Raw genomic sequence first — 22,574 nt, 5'->3', positions numbered from 1 at the left:
GTACTTCCTTTTCCCGTTGCTGTCACATTGCTCCTGTGGCGTACCCTCGTTATCACCGTTCTGCAAGAAGAGCAACACTTGGAAACTGTTGGCCTGTTGGTTTGTGTTCATCACACAGAGCCAGACGTAAACAGGAAAGAGAATGTGTGTTGCAAACTGCAGTAAAAGACCCAACTGAAGCACACATTGGGAATGCGCTGTGTCCATGTCCAAAGATCCCAAATGATTTTGGCATATCCCTCATGTCTTAATCACGTCTGAATGACAGCGGGCAAACTTTTCGCTTCGCTCTATTAACGACATTCGTGCCGCGCCAAGATTTTCTACAAGATTAAACCAAACTTTCAATGACTTACAACAATGGGGGGGTGGGGGGTGTTGGGTGTACATTAATTGTGTATCCCTCTGCAAATTGCGCAACTGTAACGCTGGCAGCCCCGTGTGGAGGGGAGGGGGAGATGCGCTCATGTGATTGGCTGAAAATGAGGGCGACATCTGATTGGCTACAGATAGGTCTATGTTGAAAAAATGCATTTGCGGATCCATCCACGGCAGGAGAGTCTCATAAATCCACACACACGTGAAGAATCCACAAACAAATGCAGTGCGATTGACAATCGCTCTGCGTGCATTTGTGAGTCTAATGCATTTGTAAGTCTCTCTGTGTGCATTTGCAATTATTGAGACTGACCCCATATGTTGGCGCTACCATTGAGCTCAGAGCAAGTAGTGGACCTGTACTTAAATAGATCTTTTCTAGTCTTCCAACCACTCAAAGCGCTTTAACATGACATGACATGACATCATTATGGGGGCCGACTGTGGGTCAGTGGTTAGCAGGTCCGTCTTTCAATCAGGGGGTTGGTGGTTCAATCCCCGCCCTAGTCGATGTGTCCTTGAGCAAGACACTTAACCCTGAATTGTTCCCTGTAGCTGTGTCTACAGTGTATGAATGTAACATGATTGTAAGTCGCTTTGGATAAAAGCGTCAGCTAAATGAAATGTATTATCATTCACCCATTCATACACTGATGGGAGGAGCTAAGGTTCCACCTGCTCATCAGCAGTAACTAACATTCACACACAGTAGAACAGCTGGAGGAGAAATTTGGGGTTAAGTATCTTGCCCGAGGACACATCAACATGGGCTAGTGGATCCGATCCTCTGATTGAAGGACGACCCTGCTCACCACTGAGCCTCACAGAGCGGCTAACATGGCTGCAGGCTCTTGTTTTAGTATCATTTGTTTTCATAGGAGTGACTATTTAAAGTATCAAAGGTGCATGGCGTAGTCGTGGCTGCTTGACAGAGCCAGCATGTTCGATCGTGGGCTGGACGGGCTGTGTGGAGTTAGCATGTTCTCCCCGAAAGATAATTTCAATTCAATTAAGTTTATTTTGTATAGCCCAATATCACAAATTACAAATTTGCCTCAGAGGGCTTTACAATCTGTACACATACGACATCCCTGTCCCAGGACCCCACATCGGATCAGGAACAACTCTTGATGGATGGAAGGGAAGTGCCATAACTCTTCAACACGTACACGCACAGGTGCTGAACATGTTGACAGCAGGATGCATTTATATAGCAATAAGATCGGGACTAATACGACTATTGGGAAAGTAACCCTGAACACCACGCTACATATATGTGAGCTGTGTTGTGTGGTCAGTTCTCCTGTGCATTTGTGTTCCGCTGTAACAAAAAACATGTTTTAAACAAAAAGGACAGCACTTTGGTATTCTCCTCATAACATGGATTCAAGCAGCCAGTCAGCATGTTTGTCTATCATTTTGATATTTTGATGCAGATTTAGATGCAGAATAAAAATGATTACTTTCATAATTGTTAAGCCTTTCTGGGTTTTTATAGTTTACGGTGGCAAATGTGGTTTGAAACTTGTCAGAATGAAACCGTTACCTAAACGTGTCTGTGATTGGATACTTCTTAACCTGCTCACGGTCTCAGAACAGTAGCTGGGTTGTTTCCAGGGCTCGTGCCAGCAGAAGGGCCCGGTGTGCATCCATTGGTGACTGATAGACATCCAGACATCCGCACAGAGCAGCCTTTAATCCCCACAGGGCCCGATTAATTTTAAAGCCGCTTTCAATCCTTAAGCTCACTTTCAGCACTCTAACACAGGCTACCACGCAGCCAGATATACAGATATGTTTAAGTATGTTTTTACTTTTAACAAATGCATTTTAGTTTTAACCTTTGATCCAAACTGTAGTCCTTTTCCTAAGAATCCATTTGAAATCGTAAAACTAGAGGCTTACATCAAATATTGTCAACAGATCATTGGTTGGTGTGTTGGTGCAGAAAAATAACTGTGGGCATTATGGTCTGTGGGGTGTTTGATGACTTGTATCATGGCTCTAACCTCTGTCCTCACAGCAGCTCAGAGTAAAATATGCTTGACCTTGAGAATGTCTTCTACAGTGTAGTCAGGCGGCAACCTCCAAATCTGAAAAGTTTCAATGCCTTCGTGTCTTAAGCCGACTCCTCTGATTGGATAGAAGTCTATTACCTTGGTAAATATTCTAAACATGAATTTATGGGACCAAACGCCACCCAACTGCTGCAGGGAGGAGAGCCACGCTGGAAGCTAAGCTAACCCAGCTACGACTACCCAGACTACCGATGGCGGTCTGATGTTCGGTTGCAGGAATATAAGATACATGAAATAAGACTTCAGGCGAATCCTCCAACGGTCAGTGACCTGAAGTCTTATTACAGCGACTTGGCTCCATCGTTCATTCAGGATCAAGCAGCTCTTGATTTGTCTTTGTCTATTCTTTGTGTGTTCAAAACATCAGCCCGAAACAATTTGCCTCGGAGGACTTTTCCGTCTCCTGCTGTGCACACGGCTTACTTACACATTTAGACTGTCCACATGGCCGTGGAACGAGAGGCAATGGAAGTGAGATGGTTCACCGTGGTGGAACAACCACTCCTTTCACTGATGTGCTGCTTATCGGGACTGAAAAGCTGCAGATTCTAGATTCTGTGGAACACCTGCGCTGAACAATCCGCCACGAGAAGGTGGACTTCCTGTTTGTAGGTTTAGTTCTCGTTATACACCTGCAGCTCTCTTCTTCTGCCCTGTCAGCACTCCTGTGGCTGTGCCAGCATCTACTCAGCAGCTTCTGAAGCTTCATGTGGTGCGAGCTGTGATTTCTGTCCACGTTAATCTGCCAGCAGCCCTTAAAGTGTTGTATCAGATGCATAAGAACAGAAATGTAACTCAACTCCTATTTAAGCCTTACGGTTTTAGTATGCGTCGCTCAATCATACAACGTGGGGTTAAAAGGTATTACAGGTATGAATATTTACTATTGCTAGAGCCTGGAGCTGCATCTGCAGATCACTTTTATACCTGTCATATTCTTATGCCGGTGTAAGATATGTGTTCAGAACTTTGGGTCCCTCGGCCGCAGGAAATTCAGGATTCAATGAATCAAAGTTTAACAATATTTAATGGCAAAGATAACATTCATATAGCGTTCACGATCGTGGAGCTGGTAAGCGAGAGCTCTCCACAGACGGACACCTCGCTGCTCCCAAGGCCTCTCTTTCAGCCAGGCGCTGCGTAGAGCCCGGGGCTGTCTCAAGATCCCGAACCAAAGAACTCTGAATCCAGAACAAATGCTCGGCTATTAGTCTGGTCATGCAAATGAATTCACACCTAAGGGTTAGTTCTATTGGCTAGTTCAAAGAATGCCACCGTTCTGTTCGCTAAGCCAATGGATAAGATGGCGGGGTCAAAGCTCACACAAGGACAGGAAGTTCCCCCTTCAGAATAAAACCTATTATCCTGCCTTCAGAATAAAAGCAACATCTCAGGTTTCAATCGGCATCCATTTTAACTATAAACAATAAATCATCATTCATTCTCATGCATCATACAGTTAATCATTACATTTGTCATCAACAAACAGAATAATAAAACAGAGAACTCTCTTATGCTTTATAATACATTTCTCCAGAATATTCCTCGTAATATCCCAAATTAATTATCATAACTTTCTTTATGTATTAATTTAAAACATAAACTTTCTTATCTACATGTGCAAGTACATATAAAATCCACTACAACTCAACAGTCCCTCCTTTTATACTATTCCATAGTAAAAACAACTTTGTAATGGATTTTATTTCACCATCACTGTAAACATCACTGTAATACAATCATTATTATCAATAACTTTGGAAGAAAAAACAATATCGCTCCCTCCTTTTGACCCTGCTCTGCAAAGTAACTAAAGTCTAGGAGTGTTGTGATCAGATATGTGTCTATCTGTGCATATGTCTATGTGCATCTTCTTTCTCGGCACGCTCATCTTCTTGATGGTCTCCTTTCTCTGCATGCTCATCTCCTCCATGGTCTCCTCTCTCTGCATTCCTCCATTCCTCGATTAAAAGAAAAAACAGCAGGTTCAAACACTATATTTATATCAGTATGATCATCATCAAACTTCTGTGTTTTGTTATAATTTGCATCAATGTGTTAAAGGTGCACGATACTCCTCTGTGAGCAGCTCATCTGTTGGTGAGGTCCATCACAGCAGGCAGTCAGGTACACAATGAAGGTCGACGATGGAGAGACGAGTGTAGCTGTGGAAGAGAATTAAAACACACAGAGCGGCTTTCTGCGCCGGCTCTAACTAAAGTAGGATATCTGAAATATATTTGGAAATAATTGTTCATATTTCCCGAACCAATTCTCCAACATGTCTGAGAAGTAGTCATTCTATTTCTATGTTTTCTTTTAATCTTCTCGAAGACACGTCTCAAAATCTAAAAAATTATTACTTAAGGAACTAAATTATCCAGGTTCGGACTAGCAATCTCAAACTAAATTATCCAGGATCAGACTAGCAATCTCAAACTAAATTATCCAGGTTCAAACTAGCAATCTCAAACTAAATTATCCAGGATCGGACTAGCAATCTCAAACTAAATTATCCAGGATCGGACTAGCAATCTCAAACTAAATTATCCAGGTTCAAACTAGCAATCTCAAACTAAATTATCCAGGTTCGGACTAGCAATCTCAAACTAAATTATCCAGGATCAGACTAGCAATCTCAAACTAAATTATCCAGGATCAGACTAGCAATCTCAAACTAAATTATCAAGGTTCAGACTAGCAATCTCGAACTCCGTGTGAGGAACAGCTTCTCACCCGTGGGAGGAATCAACTATTAAATGCGCTTCTGTTGTCCAACGGAGTCTTAATTACTCGTCCAATCCCATCTATCTTAAATTATTTATCTCTTAATTTATTCATCTCTGCGGATTATATTAAATGTAATTGATCCACTCGTTCTTTTAACTGTAGGTCATAGAATTGATTCAAATCCTGCTACGATCTGATTGCGAAATATATTTGTCCGGCACTCCTCTCTTGCTCGAACACCTACTGAAAAATAAAATGAAATCTCTCATTCTTCTCAAAAAATATTTGCACCTAGGCAGAAATGTGTGGAAGTGTTTGGTTGCATAATGTGTGCCGTGGTCAGACCCCATTCTCCTTGGAACATCATACCTCTTAATCAGTTCCTTCTTTAGCCTTTTCACAACTGTCTTTCTTGCAGAGGATCGCTTCAACCCATCAGCTGTAATGGTTTAATGTATTTTTACTTATTCTCCAGAGGTTCTTTCAGATTCACTTTAAGTCCATCTGCCATGTTGTTAGGCTCTCTTTTCAGGGCTGCCAAGTTTCTTGTGCAACCTGTTTGACCCTTTTCAATGTGGTCTAATTTCGAGCTGTAGTATATGCTCTGTCTATATGCGCTCATCCCCCGTTCTTCGGTTGGTGTTTCTTCCTCCAGCAGGGTCTTCACCTCTATGCATTTCCGGGCATCGGTGGCTTCACTCTGTGAAATTCCATATAGCAGCAGTCTTGCCGACACAATGGCTTTACCGGTTCTGGTGATGTCCGCTGAGCGGGACGTGAACCATACTTTCCCCTTCTATTTCTCCCTTGCCACGTCGTGCCTCAGCTTGAGCATTGTCATCAGCGTCAACTTCTGGTCTTCTGTGGGCCCCTCCGGGGTTGTTACGTCAAGTAAACCCTCGGCATGCCATTGCTCAACATATTTCCTCAGCTTCTTAAAGGCATTCGGTCTTTTGGCTTGAACTATCAGGTTCATAGCAGCATAGAGGATGTCTTCAATCCAAGTCTTGATTGAAGTTGGTTCCGGCATTGTCAAGAGAATCAGGTACTGACTGGCTTAGAAAAAAATAAAAAATTCAAAAATAAAATAAGTGTCTAATCTTGCAAGTGTGGTGCAATTGTAAAAAAATTAATCAAGTTAGATAGGGGAAACTGTTACTATCATCAACAATATAGTAATTAGCCAAAATCAACCAAACTATAATGTGGGAAAAAAAGGTTATCAGTGTGATTAAAACAGACACTATAACTTGTAGTCATATTACTGTTATCCCAATACACCAATTAATAACTAAGTGTGGGGGAAAAGGTTCCACTGCGGTCCAGCAGCTCCTGCAAAACAACATTCAAATTAGTAATGTCTTCATCAATTTAAATCGTCCCAACTTAAAAATGTTCATCTATTCAATGGAAACTGTCAAAATGCATGCATGTATTAATAAAAATAGTTCCGAATCCAAGACCAATCATCCATCCATCCATCCATTTTCAATACCGCTTATCCTCATTAGGGTCGCGGGATGGACCCTCGATGGACTGGCGGCCTGTCCAGGGTGTCCCCTGCCTTCGCCCTATGTCAGCTGGGATAGGCTCCAGCGCCCCCAAGACCATCCATCCATTCATCCATCCATTTTCAATACCGCTTATCCTCATTAGGGTCGCGGGGGCGCTGGAGCCTATCCCAGCTGACATAGGGCGAAGGCAGGGGACACCCTGGACAGGCCGCCAGTCCATCGAGGGCACATGTAGGGACATACAACCATTCACTCTCACATTCACACCTATGGGACATTTAGAGATCAATTAACCTGCAGCATGTCTTTGGACTGTGGGAGGAAGCCGGAGAGCCCGGAGAGAACCCACGCTGCCACGGGGAGAACATGCAAACTCCACACAGAAGGACCGCTCCGACCGGGAATCGAACCCGCGGCCCTCTTACTGTGAGGCGACAGTGCTAGCCACTACACCACCGTGCAGCCCCCCCCAAGACCAATCAATTTAAATTTATATTAAAATTAACATTATTCGGTGGCGCCAATGAATGCCTGAAGCACTTACCTGCCCACTGGGGCCCCCACTCTTTTTGTGGCTTCCTCAAAAAGGGCCCTTCCCCCAGGTACATGCATTTTATGACCCTTTGTTGGTGGAAAAAGTTCCCCCCACCTTTTTTACTCGTCTCTTATTTTCCCCTTTTCTTTTTTTTTTTTTACAGTTTTCTCAGTTACAGAACATTCACAACATTAAAAAACACACAACTTTCACAATACTCTAAAACACTCTAGTATACAGGCGTATACAGGCGTGTCCCGATAACAGCTGGTTAATAAGTGTTGTCTATGATATACTGGCTCTCTAGCCTGGTGGCATTGTCCTAGTTATTATCAGTTTTAGGTCTAGCTATTACCTCCCCGTCAAAAAGACTCACAGCCGAGGTTGCCACAGCTCAGTGTTGAAAGTGTATGTGACATATATATAACAAATTATTTTCAATGTGCGTCCCAACAAAGAACCCTGATCAATTAATTCATATAACAGGTTGGAGCGACCAGCTCCTGCGAAACGCTTATTAATATCTCACTAACATTGGCTTGAATAAGCCTCCGTCAGGCCAATATGGTCTTTTGGCTCTTTCAGGAACATCGACACTTCTCACATTTAACCAGCCAAAACCCGCGTAATGTACGTGCGACAAGACAACGACATACAATCACATTTAACAATACAACAAAAACAAAACTAACAACAAAAAACACTAAATGAGCATCATCTTCACCACGGACCTAAGTCCTTATTCTACGTTGTGTTTTCACGCTAAATGTTTTGCCTGGTCCAACCAACTCCGCACCAATCCACACGCTAACATTTCTATATTAAGCTATGCAGAATTCGATAAAACAGGTTTCAGCTTACCCATGATGAGTTGGCCATCGTGTGGAAAGGCGTGGAGCCAGCAGGCCCAGTTCCTCAGCCACGAGGCCGCAAAGCTCACGTCAGGGGTCACCACCGGTCACATTTACACCTCTGTGGCACACAGCGACACAGACAGTAATGCACAGACACACCAAACACCCAAGTGGCCCATGTCTGGCCCACATACACCGAATGTTCATAACTGTAAATTAAAAATAAGTCATGTAGGAACAACCTTTAAAAACGTCTCCATCAGACACGTATTATTTAATAATTCATTCCCATTGTGCTGTTGACAGCATGGAGCTTAATAGCTAACTTTATCACAGGTTACATTAAGCAGCGTTCAAAGTGAAAGTCAGTATTCGGCGAAGGTAAATTATATGCTATCATGATGTGTTCATACAGTAATCTTGTAAAATTGAGTTCTGGCAACAAATAAATTCAGTTTGAAGATGTTTTCACAGCAATGCAAAATAGATAATATAGAGGGAATTATGACTGGTTTAACTTCCTATCACTAGGTCTAAGTAGCATATAAGCACAGATAAAACTACAAATGCAAATTTTTAGCAGAGCATATAATTAAATAAAAATACAATAATTGATTTTCTATCTATCAGAACTCTGTGTTTTCTTTAAATAACAACTATAGATGACAATAACAAAGTAGGAAGACAGCAATTTGAATATATGATAGTTACATTGACTTAAATGAGGCCATGTAGTTTGCATACCATGCTCTACCCCTTCAGAAGCATCTATATGGCCTTTTTAGGGAAAACATATCGCGTCATGGGGTGACGTCTTGCCATTAGCAACCAGTAAAGTGAGACAGTGGTTTTGAACCTTATGGCAGTAGAGACTCTAGTGTGAGAGGATGACCGTAATTGTATTCATTCATTCCAAATCTACTCATTCTATTTATAAGTGCTTTTTCAATGATGGCAGTTATTTTTACATTTATTTCAATTATGGAGTGTTGAGCTGAATGTGTTTTAATAAACCCTTGTATGAACAATCTGTGAAGAATAACGTGTAGTCAAGACAATACAAAACAGGAGAGAGGCTGCTGACACACACACAAACAAACACACACACACACACTCAGACAGGAAGATACTTTTCAGTTAAGTAGGGGACATGTTGTGTCCAGCAAAAGTGCATGGTCATAGATAATATTAATAATAATAACAACAATAATAACAATCATCATCATAATAGTTGTATGAATGGATATGAATGATTAGTCCTGATGGGCAGGTGGCACCTTGCATGGTAGCTGCTCCCATCAGTGTATGAATGGGTGGGTAGAAAAGAGATATACAAGTCCATACCATCGACCATAACAATACTAATAATAATAATAATAATAGTCAGTCAAACGCTCTGTTTCCTCCTGGTATTAACATGCTCTTGACTTGTCTGCTCTGGATTAGGTTGTACACAGGGCTGTTGTTTAAAATAAATAATATTTTGTCCTCTATCGCCACAGCTGTTGCCATGACAACAGACGAGGCAGAGTGTCACCAGAAGAAGCCGAGGCAGCAGGAGGAAGCGGGCCAGGATGCAAGGCCGCCCTCACCGGAGGAGGAGCAGCTCCGGCCTCGCAACCGCAACTCTACCGGCCGCGGCCTCTCTCGCCTCTTCTCCTCCTTCCTGAAGAGGCGCTCGCAGTGTGAGAGTGAGGCGGGAGAGAAGGACGGCAAGGAAGAAGAAGAAGCTAAAGCGCCCATCGCTGACCCTGAACCTGAACTGAGGACAGAGGGAGAGGTGGCCCATGACCAGCACTCGGTGAGCAGTGCTGAGGCGCCGGTCAGTCACATCTGAAGCTCTCTTCACACGTCTCGCTTACCAAAGCTTTCATTCAGACATAAGAGAGAGAGACAGTTTCTCTCTCAGGCTGCATCACTCACTTGTCACGGTGAATCCACTGATACATTTCATCATTTTACTTTGAATTATAGGTTAGAACACGTTTCATTTGAATTTGCTGTTATAGTGTATGTAAAGTGTTTTGCTCTACTATTCTTGAATACAGTTGGCATGAATGATACATTCAAAATATAGTGAGAGATTATTGGTCAGAACATCATAACAGTTTGTTGTATACAATACAACCGTTTGAATAGACTGATGTGATGTGAAAACCTTTCAGGAGCTTGACTCATCCCTGCAGCAGAGTGACGACACAGTAAACACAGCATGTGAACTCACTGGAGGCATTCAGAGTCCAACACACACTCACTGGAGTTACAGTGACTCCAGGAGAGAGCAGCAGGCTTGAGGCTTGAAGCTTGAAGCTTGAAGCTTGAACCTTGAACCTTGAAGCTTGAGGCTTGAAGCTTGAACCTTGAACCTTGAGGCTTGAGGCTTGCAGCTTGAAGCTTGAAGCTTGAACTTTGAAGCTTGAAGCTTGCGGCTTGAGGCTTGAAGCTTGAGGCTTGATGCTTGAAGCTTGAACCTTGAACCTTGCGGCTTGATGCTTGAAGCTTGAAGCTTGAAGCTTGAGGCTTGAAGCTTGCGGCTTGAGGCTTGAAGCTTGAAGTATGGGGCTTGAAGCTTGAAGCTTGGGGCTTGAAGCTTGAGGCTTGCAGCTTGAGGCTTGAAGCTTGAGGCTTGAAGCTTGCGGCTTGATGTTTGAAGCTTGAAGCTTGGGGCTTGAAGCTTGAGGCTTGAAGCTTGCGGCTTGAGGCTTGAGGCTTGAAGCTTGAGGCTTGAAGCTTGAGGCTTGAGGCTTGAAGCTTGAAGCGTGTCGATGTACACAGGAGGGGATTCAGTCCTCCGTCTTAAGCTTTGTTTTTGCTGCTGTGAGACTCAACTGTGTACAAAGAAAAGAAGCAAGAAGTTAACGAGTGTTTCAGGAGCGTTTAGGCTTGTATGGCAGTTCAACTTGATTGTAAACAGATACATGTGTTGTTTATTAGGTTTTGCATGAATATACATTTGTCTAAATGAGTAAAGAAATCAATATTCCCTTCATACCAAGACAAAGACTTAAAAAGTAAACGGACTGAAGTGTTTAGTGGTAAAACAAGACTAAATGTTCCACAGGAGTCTGAAGACTGTTTTGTAATTAAAGTGTTTTGTCAGGCTGTTCAGGTAGAGAAGAAAGAAGCTGAGGAGGAGGAGGAGGAGGAGGAGGAGGAGGAGGAGGAGGAGGGTGGAAAAGACAAAGACAACGACAAGGAGAAAGAAGAGGAGGCTGGCCTGGAGAAGGAGGACAAGGAGAAGGAGGAGCAGGAGGAGAAGGAGTCTGGCCCTGAAGGAGGTAGTCAGAGAGAAGAGGAGGGGGAGAAGATGGCAGAGGAGGAGGCCTTAGCTCCCAGAGTTCCACGCCGACCCAGGACCATGCAGATTAGAGTCACCCTGCTGGATGATGCTCTCTATGAGTGTGAGCTGGATGTAAGAGATTTGTCTATCTTTATTCTTTCATACATTATGCACACAAGTAAAATGTCAAAAGGTTAAACGATTTTATTTGAATATATGCAGCAACAGGTTTCCTTTGAAAGTATCAGAGCAATTCAATTTCATGGTATTAACACATCATACATATGGTGGTATACAGGTTGTATAGCACCAGGTGTTTTTCCTGTACAGTTCAGTTTTATTTGGGCTGCAGTTATCTTTTTTAATCAATGGGTTATTTGTGTAAATGTCTGAAAATAAGAACATATAACAATTGCATTGCAATTCCCAGAGTCCAAGGCTTTGTCTTTGAGTTCTTGTCCTATCAACAGTTAACAAAATAGTTTATAATGACATTCAACATAGAACAATTATAACTCCTCACACTGGGGAAACTGTAACCCAAACATCTTTATAATGACTTAAAATGATTTAGCAATTCTTAAAATGTGCTCTTTTTTTTGTAATGTAAGGGAATATCTTTGGCTTCAACAGGACATTTGAAAACAGTCCTGTGGATTCTAGCAAACTACAAACCACAATTTTGTAACATTTCATTGACTAAACAGTCGAGAAAATAATCAGCACATTAATCGATAATGAGAGACATCGCTAAGTGTAGCCCTGCTATACACAAATATGGACAGCTGTAAGAAGGAGAAAGAGCCATCTCAACTAGACCAAGCATTGGATGCCAAGTACTGCGACGCAAATGTAAAACCACTGGAAGGTTTTCTAGGCCATCTCTTAGAATGAGCAATCAGTATTTAGTCGCTCCTCAACCATTTAACTAACACACACAGTGCAACGCCAGTTACTGATACCAAGTGTCTCTTCATTTCAACCTCTGTTAAGAATCACAAGCAGTCCCTGACAGCACAGCTTTCCTTCTGTCTGCAATCACTGACACCTAAAGCTCTGCAACACTAATCTGATAAACCTCTTCCTTTTTGTCCACAATCTTCTGATGAATTATATTGTGCAGATCTCCTGGAGGAAGTTCTTGTCTAATTCCAAATCGACCACCACAATCTGAAACTTAAACAGGAGAATAGTGAACGTTTAGAGCCGTTGATGGGTTTTCAACAGAAGCTCTCCATTATCCTACATCCAGCAGTCAACGATGGTTTAATGTTTAGTTGGAAAGAAAGGTTGCATGTGGTTCCAGTACATCTCTGGGTTAGGGTCCTCTCCTCAGCTGAGTCCCTGACAGCTGTCAAACAGTCCATTAGAAGCCCTCTGTGCTGTTCTCACCATCTGCTCATGCCCAGCACATTACTCAATACATTGTCCTTCATGTGATGGCAGCTTGTGATTATTCACTGTCTTGTTCTCTGTATGCATGTGTGTGTCAGAAACACGCAAAAGGCCAGGAGCTCTTCATGAAGGTGTGTGACCACCTCAACCTGCTGGAGAAGGACTACTATGGCCTGGTCATCTGGGAGATGGCCGCCATGAAGGTGAGCATCAGTAGCTAGTATTCCAACCTCAGTGTTTGATTCATACAAGAGGGCAGCTCTTTATATTGAAATGTCATTGGTGGTTTGAGTGACCTGTGGCCTTCAGTGTTGAAGGACTTCTTACACTGAACAGTGTTTGATGACATCGCTCTTTTTTTGACCAGACTTGGATGGACCTAACCAAGGAGATCCGCAGGCAGGTACAAGGTGAGTGGAACTTTACCTACAAATGCATTATCTGTTCTCATGTACATGCTTCTAATTCATGTTAACAGTTATTTCATCACATCCTCCTTTTCTTTCTCAAGGTGCCAACTATAATTTCACCTTTAATGTGAAATTCTATCCACCAGACCCAGCCCAACTGTCTGAAGACATAACAAGGTACTACATGGGTTCCTGTGATTGTGTCAACTACTACCAGCAAGTCAGTTTATTGCATCTGTATCACATGCAATAAACTGACACAGGGTGTATTTCTCCAGTTGAGAGGATAAGGATAGGATATGAAAACATTGGGTGGCATATTCAGAGATTTCTGTGATTTCTAAGGTTAATGATGCAGGCGTCTGATCATATAACTAACAAACCAACACAGTAAGCGCCACCATTAATTACATTGAAACAATCAATGAGCTAGGATATGAAGCTAATATATATCTTTTGTCAATATCTGACCTTTTTAATTTCAAGTTCCCATGTTGGTGTTTAACCTCTGCAAGTCAGCAACAGTGGCTCTAGCCTGCTGGGCAGACAATGAAGCATGAAACATATTGTAATACAATGTCCATAGTTACATACAGAGTCCATATGGTCCCATTGTGTGCATTGCAGGTACTACCTGTGTCTCCAGCTGCGGAAGGACATCCTGCAGGGCCGCCTTCCCTGCTCCTTTGTCACCCTGTCCCTGCTGGGATCCTACGCCCTGCAGTCGGAGTTGGGCGAGTACGACCCCGAGGTCCACGGCAACGAATACACTAAGGATATGAAAATGGCCCAGGGTCAGACCAAGGAGCTGGAGGACAAAATGATGGAGCTGCACCGCACATACAGGTCAAAACTCTGCTTCTGTGCTTCACATTCTTTACCCAAATATGTACTTAATTATAGCGCTTGAGTAAATGTACCTCACTTTAACTTTTGAGTACTCCACTCAACAGAACCTACTCCATTAATGTATTCTGTATGAACTACACATGAACTACATTACAAGGGTAGGCTTGAAGAGACACTTTGCCTGCTCTTCCGAAAAAGACCATCTTTGAGTGATTTAAAGAAAGCTTCCATCCTGATACCTAAAATTGAATGATGAGCGTCAAAATTTGAACCACTTTCAGTATTTGTATCACAGCATCATCACAGTAACAGTAACAGAGATGTTGTGGGATTCCTGCTGTGGTGGTGTGGCAGGTCAATGAGTCCAGCCCAGGCAGACCTGATGTTCCTGGAGAATGCCAAGAAACTCTCCATGTACGGAGTGGACCTCCACCAGGCCAAGGTGAGCATTGGATGTAGGACGTAGGTTTGCAGATGTCCCCTATCAATATTTTCGGTGGACAGAATTGTCTCTACCAAAATTTGAGCAAACCTGCTGTCATGGAGAAATATGCTTCTGGTGTGACCAGCTATGAGGTCACCAAGGTTCAGATGCAGAGGGATGCAGAGAGGTAATTGTAGGAAATAATGACCACGGTCCGTAACGTGGTCATTATTTCCTACAATTACCTCTCTGCACCCCTCTGCATCTGAATGACGTGAAAGCGCTTGAAACTGACAGCTATCAATCAGATAGCTCTTTGTGCTGGTGAAGAGACTGAGTGTGCAGCTGTTATATTTAATCAGCTGGCCACGAGCGGCGGACAGTCTGGTCCTCTCCTCTGAGATCGGGGGAATGTGATGGTGAGACATTGCAGATGAAATATTGAGTGGATTTATATTTTATATTTTAGTTGACATATCTTTTACAATCAAAAAGTTCTAATGGAATAGCTATGGCTCACTTGCAAAGATAAGACTGCTGGTATGAATGTTAATTTTCAATTAAATTCAGTTTATTTTGTATAGGCCAGAATCACAAATTACAAACTCCCCTCAGAGGGCTTTACAATCTGTACACATACGAACGAAGTGGGTCCAGCCTCCACTTTATCAGAGGTGGTGAACAATTGTTTGGACAATAAGACACACAATTGTGAGATGTATGTCTGATCAGTAGTATGTGTGCTGAGTAGCAATCTGGCTGACATGAGCAATAAAAGTACATGAGTTCAAATGAATCCATGTATCGTTAAGGTGAATAGATGCCACATGAACATTTAAAGGGTTCCTTCCCCAAACAAAAGACAAAAGAGGAAGCCTACATGTGTGCTGACTCAGCAGAGATAACATAAAAGGAGAGAAATTGATCCGGAAGAGAATACATATTTGATACATATTTATATTTTCATACTTAGAATTGTCATCCTACACTTAGTGTTATCCTTCACATAAATAAAGACATTTACACCAGAAATGGATGCAGAAAACTTCCCGAGAACGAAGTGTTTGACACTCCTGGGGGAGGACTACTTTCTTTGTGTCCCCACCAACTTAATTATTAAATGTTTGGCAAAGGTCATAGTAAGTATCAAGTCATCCTTTAGATCCAAGTATCTGTCATGGATCAAATAGAATATACAATCCACCTGATCAGCCCTTCAATGCTCTGGCATTGGCAAACGGCATAGATGTAAAAAGAAGAAAGAAACATCATGTGTCTGTTAGTATTGTAATGTCATGACGCCTGGCCTGAAAAGCAGGGAGACATGTGACTTGTGAGGTTTCACAGCTGAAATCAGGTCAATCTGTTTATGTCAGAGTAGGGATTTAACCAGCTCTGGAAGGAGGACAATACTGCCCCCCTGTGGATGATGGTGAGCAGTACAAGGAAACTGCGTCAGGGTTACCTGTTGCAAAGCCAGACTTTATTAGTATTTACAATTAACTGGAAAAGCAATAACATGAGTATGTTAAAAGTAATTTAGTTTTTGATAGAATTTTAGAGAACCTAAATCCTGTCTTGAATCAGCTTACAGACAATTTTCTTAGAGCCCTATCAAATCCACTTACAACATGTGTAAGTGTCTAAACTAAACTCAAGTTGGAAATAGCACAAACGCAAAGATTCTTTTAAAATCCATAATTGCAATTGAGGTGCAGCTGAGGTGGTTCGGGCATCTAGTCAGGATGCCTCCTGGACGCCTCCCATTAGAGGTTTTCCGGGCACGTCCAACTGGTAGGAGGCCCCGGGGAAGACCGAGGACACGCTGGAGGGATTATATCTCCCGGCTGGCCTTGGAACGCCTCGGGATCCCCCAGAATGAGCTGGAAAGTGTTGCGGGTGAGAGGGAGGCCTGGGTCGGCCTGCTGAACCTGCTGCCACCGCGACCCGACCCCGAACGTGGATGGTAGGCATTGCAGCCAATCACTCTCTCTACAGAGGGGATGAGAGCGACTGTGGGTCAGTGGTTAGCAGGTCCGTCCTTCAATCAGGGGGTTGGCGGTTCAATCTATGCCCTAGTCCATGTGTCCTTGAGCAAGACACTTAACCCTGAATTGCTCCCCGTAGCTGTTCTACGGTGTATAATGTAACATGATTGTAAGTCGCTTTGGATAAAAGGGTCAGCTAAATGTAATGTAATGTAATTATATGCTGCAGCATGCCCTGGTCCTTGGTGTATCAGACACTGATGGAGGAGCAGAGGATAGACTCAATGATGGAGGAGCAGAGGATAGACTCAATGATGGAGGAGCATAGGATAGACTCAATGATGGAGGAGCAGAGAATAGACTCAATGATGGAGGAGCAAAGGATGGACTCAATGATGGAGGAGCAGAGGATGGACTCAATGATGGAGGAGCAGAGGATGGACTCAATGATGGAGGAGCAGAGCATAGACTCAATGATGGAGGAGCAGAGGATGGACTCAATGATGGAGGAGCAGAGGATGGACTCAATGATGGAGGAGCAGAGCATAGACTCAATGATGGAGGAGCAGAGGATGGACTCAATGATGGAGGAGCAGAGGATGGACTCAATGATGGAGGAGCAGAGAATAGACCCCAATGATGGAGGAGCAGAGGATGGACTCAATGATGGAGGAGCAGAGGATGGACTCAATGATGGAGGAGCAGAGAATGGACTCAATGAAGGAGGAGCAGAGGATGGACTCAATGATGGAAGAGCAGAGGATGGACTCAATGATGGAGGAGCAGAAGGATGGACTCAATGATGGAGGAGCAAAGGATGGACTCAATGATGGAGGAGCAGAGGATGGACTCTATGATGGAGGAGCAGATGATAGACTCAATGATGGAGGAGCAGAGGATGGACTCAATGATGGAGGAGCAGAGGATGGACTCAATGATGGAGGAGCAGAGGATGGACTCAATGATGGAGGAGCAGAGGATGTACTCAATGATTTGCAGTGTAGAAGTGCACCATCGTGGTCTTTGGTAGGTTGAACTTCTTCAGCTGCCTCAGGAAGAACATCCTCTGCTGAGCCTTCTTGGTGATGGAGCTGATGTTTGGCTCCCATTTGAGGTCCTGGGTTATGGGGGTGCCCAGGAACTTCAGGATCTTGACGGACTGGTGACTGGAGGTGCAGATGTTGGTGTACAGGGAGAAGAGCAGAGAGGAGAGAACCCAGCCTTGGGGGTCTCGGTACAATTCTTTGGTCCATACGCAGCTGAAATGAACCGAATCAAACAGGCCATCCCACCACAGGGTATTTAAAAACAAGTCAGGTGTGAACCCAAAATCTCATTTACTATGAAAAAATGAAGTGGTTGGTGTACCACTGCTTTTACACCACAAATACCCTGCAACAGCCTTTATTGACCTGGACTGTGTGTTGTGTGGTTGTCAAGTCGGTTTGACTGACAGCCAAAACAAGCTGTGAAACCCATTTTGCAAGGTGGCGCATGATTTCACGCATGTTAATTGAAGCCCATAGCACACACTAACTCATCATACAGACAGGAGAGGAGCCAGTATGTGCTGATCCAGGGAGGAAATGTGATCAAACTGTTTGATGTACGTCACCCTTGAGACAGCACTCTGGACCACCACGATCACATCATCATTAGAAGGTATGGTGGGTATCCTTCCAACTGACTGGAGGCTGACTGAGGCTGAAGAAGCCTTGTGATGAACACACCTTAAAACCTTTTAAGCCCCATGGCACCCAATTGGGTGCCGATTTACACATTATAGTTAGACTGTGTAAAACATTACAATACACATGACCAAATATATTGATGTTATACATCAAATTAAACAAGAGAACTTGAGCTACAAGAATCAGTAAGCCATTTCCACACAACTCGAACACCAACTGAAAGAATTATGAAAATTTCATAATCATCATTTTGTCAGCCCACTCAGCACGTTTCCGGAACTAGCAACCCGTAGCTCGGTGCTATCAAAAAAATCAAGATAGCAAGAGGACTCCACACAGATTCTAAATATATTTTCAAAATCCTTCTGCACCAAAGCATCTCCGAGATATGAGCCAAAGAACAGAGCAACATGAATCGATTTAATACATACAATACAATACATGTCATTTAGCTGACGCTTTTATCCAAAGTGACTTACAATCATGTTACATTCATACACTGTAGACACAGCTACAGGGAACAATTCAGGGTTAAGTGTCTTGCTCAAGGACACATCGATTTAGCTTACAGTCACAAATGTTGCTTTTCTTTGGCTTTTAAAAAAAAAAAAAAAAACATTTTTCTTCTTCTAATCAACAAAGACTGCTATATTTGGATGTATTGAACACCATAAGTAATATACAAGTGAAATATATGGTTTGGTACATGAGAAAATTCAAATTGCCCAAATGCCCATTTCGCCTAATTTATTTGTACTAAAACCTATCTAACTTTGTTCTGCTTTACTTCTTCAAAGTCAAACTTTGCAGAGAGACTGGTCCCATATTGTGCTATGATCTCTGCTTTTTCTGTGCATCCTTCCAAGAGATAATCATCATGAAAGTGCTTTTGTTTCTAGGCGAACCTGGAAATTCAACTTTTGCTGTCTTTCATCTTATAACACCAACATTATTCAAATAGCCTTTGTGGTTGCAGAGATACACCCTTTTTAGTTTGGGTATGTTATTAGAAAATAGGTCGGGGCTTAAAAGGTTAAGAAATCCTTTTGAAGGTCTTGGCTTTTTCAAGTGTTCGGTTAATGGGAATCTTTCTGTCTCTGTTAGGATCTGGATGGTGTTGACATCATGCTGGGGGTTTGCTCCAGTGGTCTGTTGGTTTACAAAGACAAACTGAGGATCAACCGTTTCCCCTGGCCCAAAGTCCTCAAGGTCTCTTACAAACGCAGCAGCTTCTTCATCAAAATAAGACCCTCGGAGGTACAGGCTGTCTTCATATCCACGAATATCCATCCACTTGTAAAATCTGTCTTTCATTATTTATTAAACACTAAACTCACCCTAACCATGAATCATGTATCAGTCGTCTTTTTAGCAGGTTTGTTTTTCTTGTTTCAACAGGTGGAACATTATGAGAGTGCAATTGGCTTCAAATTACCGAATTACAAGGCGGCCAAGAAGCTGTGGAAAGTGTGTGTAGAACATCACACCTTCTTCAGGTAGGGTATGGTATTCTTGGAGCCACTTTGTTCTCATGGCTGGGCAGCGTTTATGGAACTATGGACATTTTGCTAAATATGCTTGTTTGCTTCCTGACCCAGAGTCAGATCAATTCAATTTTCAATTCAATTCAGTTTATTTTGTATAGCCCAATATCACAAATTACAAATTTGCCTCAGAGGGCTTCTGTACACATATAACATCCCTGTCCCAGGACCTCACATCGGATCAGGAAAAACTCCCCAAGAATAACCTTTCACAGGGAAAAAAGGGAAGAAACCTTCAGGAGAGCAACAGAGGAGAATCCCTCTCCCCGGATGGACAGATGCAATAGATGTCATGTGTACAGAATGAACAGCATTACAAAGTTACATAAACACATTACATGAGTATGACAATGTATGAATGGAACTTCAATCCATGAAACAGAAAGAGGTAGGGGGGGGGGGGGGGGGGGGGGGGGGGGGGGGGGGGGGGGGGCGCATCAGCAGGGTCCATGGCAGGAGGCCGGCTCACCAGGCATCAGACACCTCCAGGTCTAATGGACCCTGAAGTCACAAAGACTCCGGGGAGGAAGTAGAGTTAATAAGGTGCAATGAAGAGATGTAAATACATCCATAAGAAGAGAGAGAAGAGGAGATAGGTGCTCAGTGTATCCTAAAACATCCCCCAGCAGCCTTATAAGCCTATAGCAGCATATCAAGGGGCTCGACCAGGGCAAACCTGATTCAGCCCTAACTATAAGCACTATTAAAGAGGAAAGTCTTAAGTCTATTCTTGAATGAGGTGACTGTGTCTGCCTCCCGGACTGAAAGTGGAAGCTGGTTCCATAAAAGAGGAGCTTGATAACTGAAGGCTCTTGCTCCCATCCTACTTTTTAGGACTCTAGGAACCACAAATAGCCCCGCATTTAGTGAGCGCAGCTCTCTAGTGGGGCAATATGGTACTACAAGCTCCTTAAGATATGATGGTGCATCACCAATCAAGGCTTTGTAGGTGAGGAGAATAATTTTAAATGTGATTCTTGATTTTACAGGGAGCCAGAGCAGAGCAGTTAATACAGGAGTAATGTGATCTCTTTTCTTAGTTTTTGTGAGTACGCGAGCTGCAGCATTCTGGATCAACTGGAGGGACTTAAGAGACTTATTAGAGCAGCCTGATAATAAGGAGTTGCAGTAAAAATCAGAAGATTAGTATCAGTGATCTTTGTCTGCAGGCTGACTTCCACTGAGATGGCCACCACTCCCAGGAAGTTCCTGGCGTTGGGCTCCAAGTTTCGCTACAGTGGTCGGACTCAGGCTCAGACCAGACAGGCAAGCTCTCTGATTGACAGACCAGCTCCTCTGTTCCAGCGCTCCTCCAGCAAGAGGAACTCTCGCAGCCTGGATGGAGGTATACTGTTGCGCCTGCTGTGTGTGTGTTTGTTTGATTGTTTGTTTAGCTAGAGAGATAGAAATATGCTCATGCATGTTGATGTGCAGGCTTCCAGACCCAATAGAATAAAAAAAGGGTATACCCCCTAGGTGCAGAAGATTCCTGTATACTAGTTACAGTAGAACTTTGAAAGTGTGTGGCGTGTGCATCTTTGTAGTACTCCATGAAAGAGTACGGGATTGCATGAGCATCTGATCCCAGAGCAAGTGTTTCTCATGGCATTGTTTTGATGTGCCATGTCGTCAAAATTGTAGTTTTTACTGTTTTGTATCATGTTTGTTTTGGGCTATTTTTCTGGTCTTCAGTCAAGGCTGTATTATGAGCACAGCAGGCCAATTTAGCAAATGGATACAACTAAAGCATTTGTGTGATACCTGATTGTTGGAGTGTAGTGTGTGTATGTGCGTGTGTGTGTGTGTTCTTTTTTTTTAAACATAGTGGCATCATATCAACATTTTATTATTTTGAAACAAATTAATGAATATTTGGTAGTTATGGTCAGGACTGATGTTGGTTGAAAGAATTACTCAGTGAAAGTGAAAAATAATATATAGTATTTTGTAGCAGTTTTAGTAGGGACATTTTTGTCCCTATTTGTATTTATTTATTCCTGACACTGCACCAGAAAAATACCATACATTGAGTGTGAAAATACCTGTGATAATAATGAACTTCTTTGACCTTCTGGTGGTGCTAGTTAAAGGATCAGCAAAGTTGTGAGGGTTTATCTTTTGGGCAACAATGCAATCCACCCAGAGTGTGAGACTGATCCCTGCCATTCCTTCAGCCTCGTCACTGATACTGGTCCAACCAATTCAATTCAGTTTATTTTGTATAGCCCAATATCACAAATTACAAATTTGCCTCAGAGGGCTTTACAATCTGTACACATACGACATCCCTGTCCCAGGACCTCACATCGAATCAGGAAAAACTCCCCAAAAATAACCTTTCACAGGGAAAAAAGGGAAGAAACCTTCAGGAGAGCAACAGAGGAGGATCCCTCTCCCCGGATGGACAGAAGCAATAGATGTCATGTGTACAGAATGAACAGCATTTACAAAGTTACATAAACACATTACATGAATATGACAATGTATGAATGGAACTCCAATCCATGAAACAGAAGGAGGTAGAGAGGAGGGGGCGGGGCATCAGCAGGGCCAAGGTGGGAGGCCGGCTCACCAGGCATCAGACACCTCCAGGTCCAATGGACCCTATGAGACGTGAAGTCACAACGACTCCGGGGAGGAAGCAGAGTTAATAAGGTGCAATGGAGAGATGTAAATGTATCCATAAGGAGAGAGAGAAGAGGAGAGAGGTGCTCAGTGTATCCTAAAACATCCCCCAGCAGCCTATAGCAGCATATCAAGGGGCTCGACCAGGGCAAACCTGATTCAGCCCTAACTATAAGCACTATCAAACAGGAAAGTCTTAAGTCTATTCTTGAAAGAGGTGACTGTGTCTGCCTCCCGGACTGAAAGTGGAAGCTGGTTCCATAAAAGAGGAGCTTGATA

The 22,574-nt window shown here is 43.0% G+C and overlaps 1 protein-coding gene across 1 annotated transcript in view; it reads left to right on the top strand.

Annotated features, from left to right (window-relative positions):
* Positions 1-9,599: 9,599 nt before the first annotated feature.
* The window catches only part of epb41a (erythrocyte membrane protein band 4.1a), a 71,054-nt gene continuing 58,079 nt past the window's right edge, over positions 9,600-22,574 (top strand). Inside the window, exons 1-10 of the mRNA XM_034545040.1 lie at positions 9,600-9,911; positions 11,190-11,501; positions 12,863-12,967; positions 13,132-13,174; positions 13,276-13,351; positions 13,802-14,020; positions 14,378-14,465; positions 19,231-19,383; positions 19,525-19,622; positions 20,840-21,015. Coding sequence (XP_034400931.1) covers positions 9,600-9,911; positions 11,190-11,501; positions 12,863-12,967; positions 13,132-13,174; positions 13,276-13,351; positions 13,802-14,020; positions 14,378-14,465; positions 19,231-19,383; positions 19,525-19,622; positions 20,840-21,015 — 1,582 coding nt within the window. The remainder of the gene's footprint in view (positions 9,912-11,189; positions 11,502-12,862; positions 12,968-13,131; positions 13,175-13,275; positions 13,352-13,801; positions 14,021-14,377; positions 14,466-19,230; positions 19,384-19,524; positions 19,623-20,839; positions 21,016-22,574) is intronic.

The sequence above is a fragment of the Cyclopterus lumpus genome, chromosome 11 (genome assembly GCF_009769545.1).
Source record: "Cyclopterus lumpus isolate fCycLum1 chromosome 11, fCycLum1.pri, whole genome shotgun sequence".
Taxonomy (NCBI): domain Eukaryota; kingdom Metazoa; phylum Chordata; class Actinopteri; order Perciformes; family Cyclopteridae; genus Cyclopterus; species Cyclopterus lumpus.
This window is presented reverse-complemented; position numbering and strand designations above follow the sequence as displayed.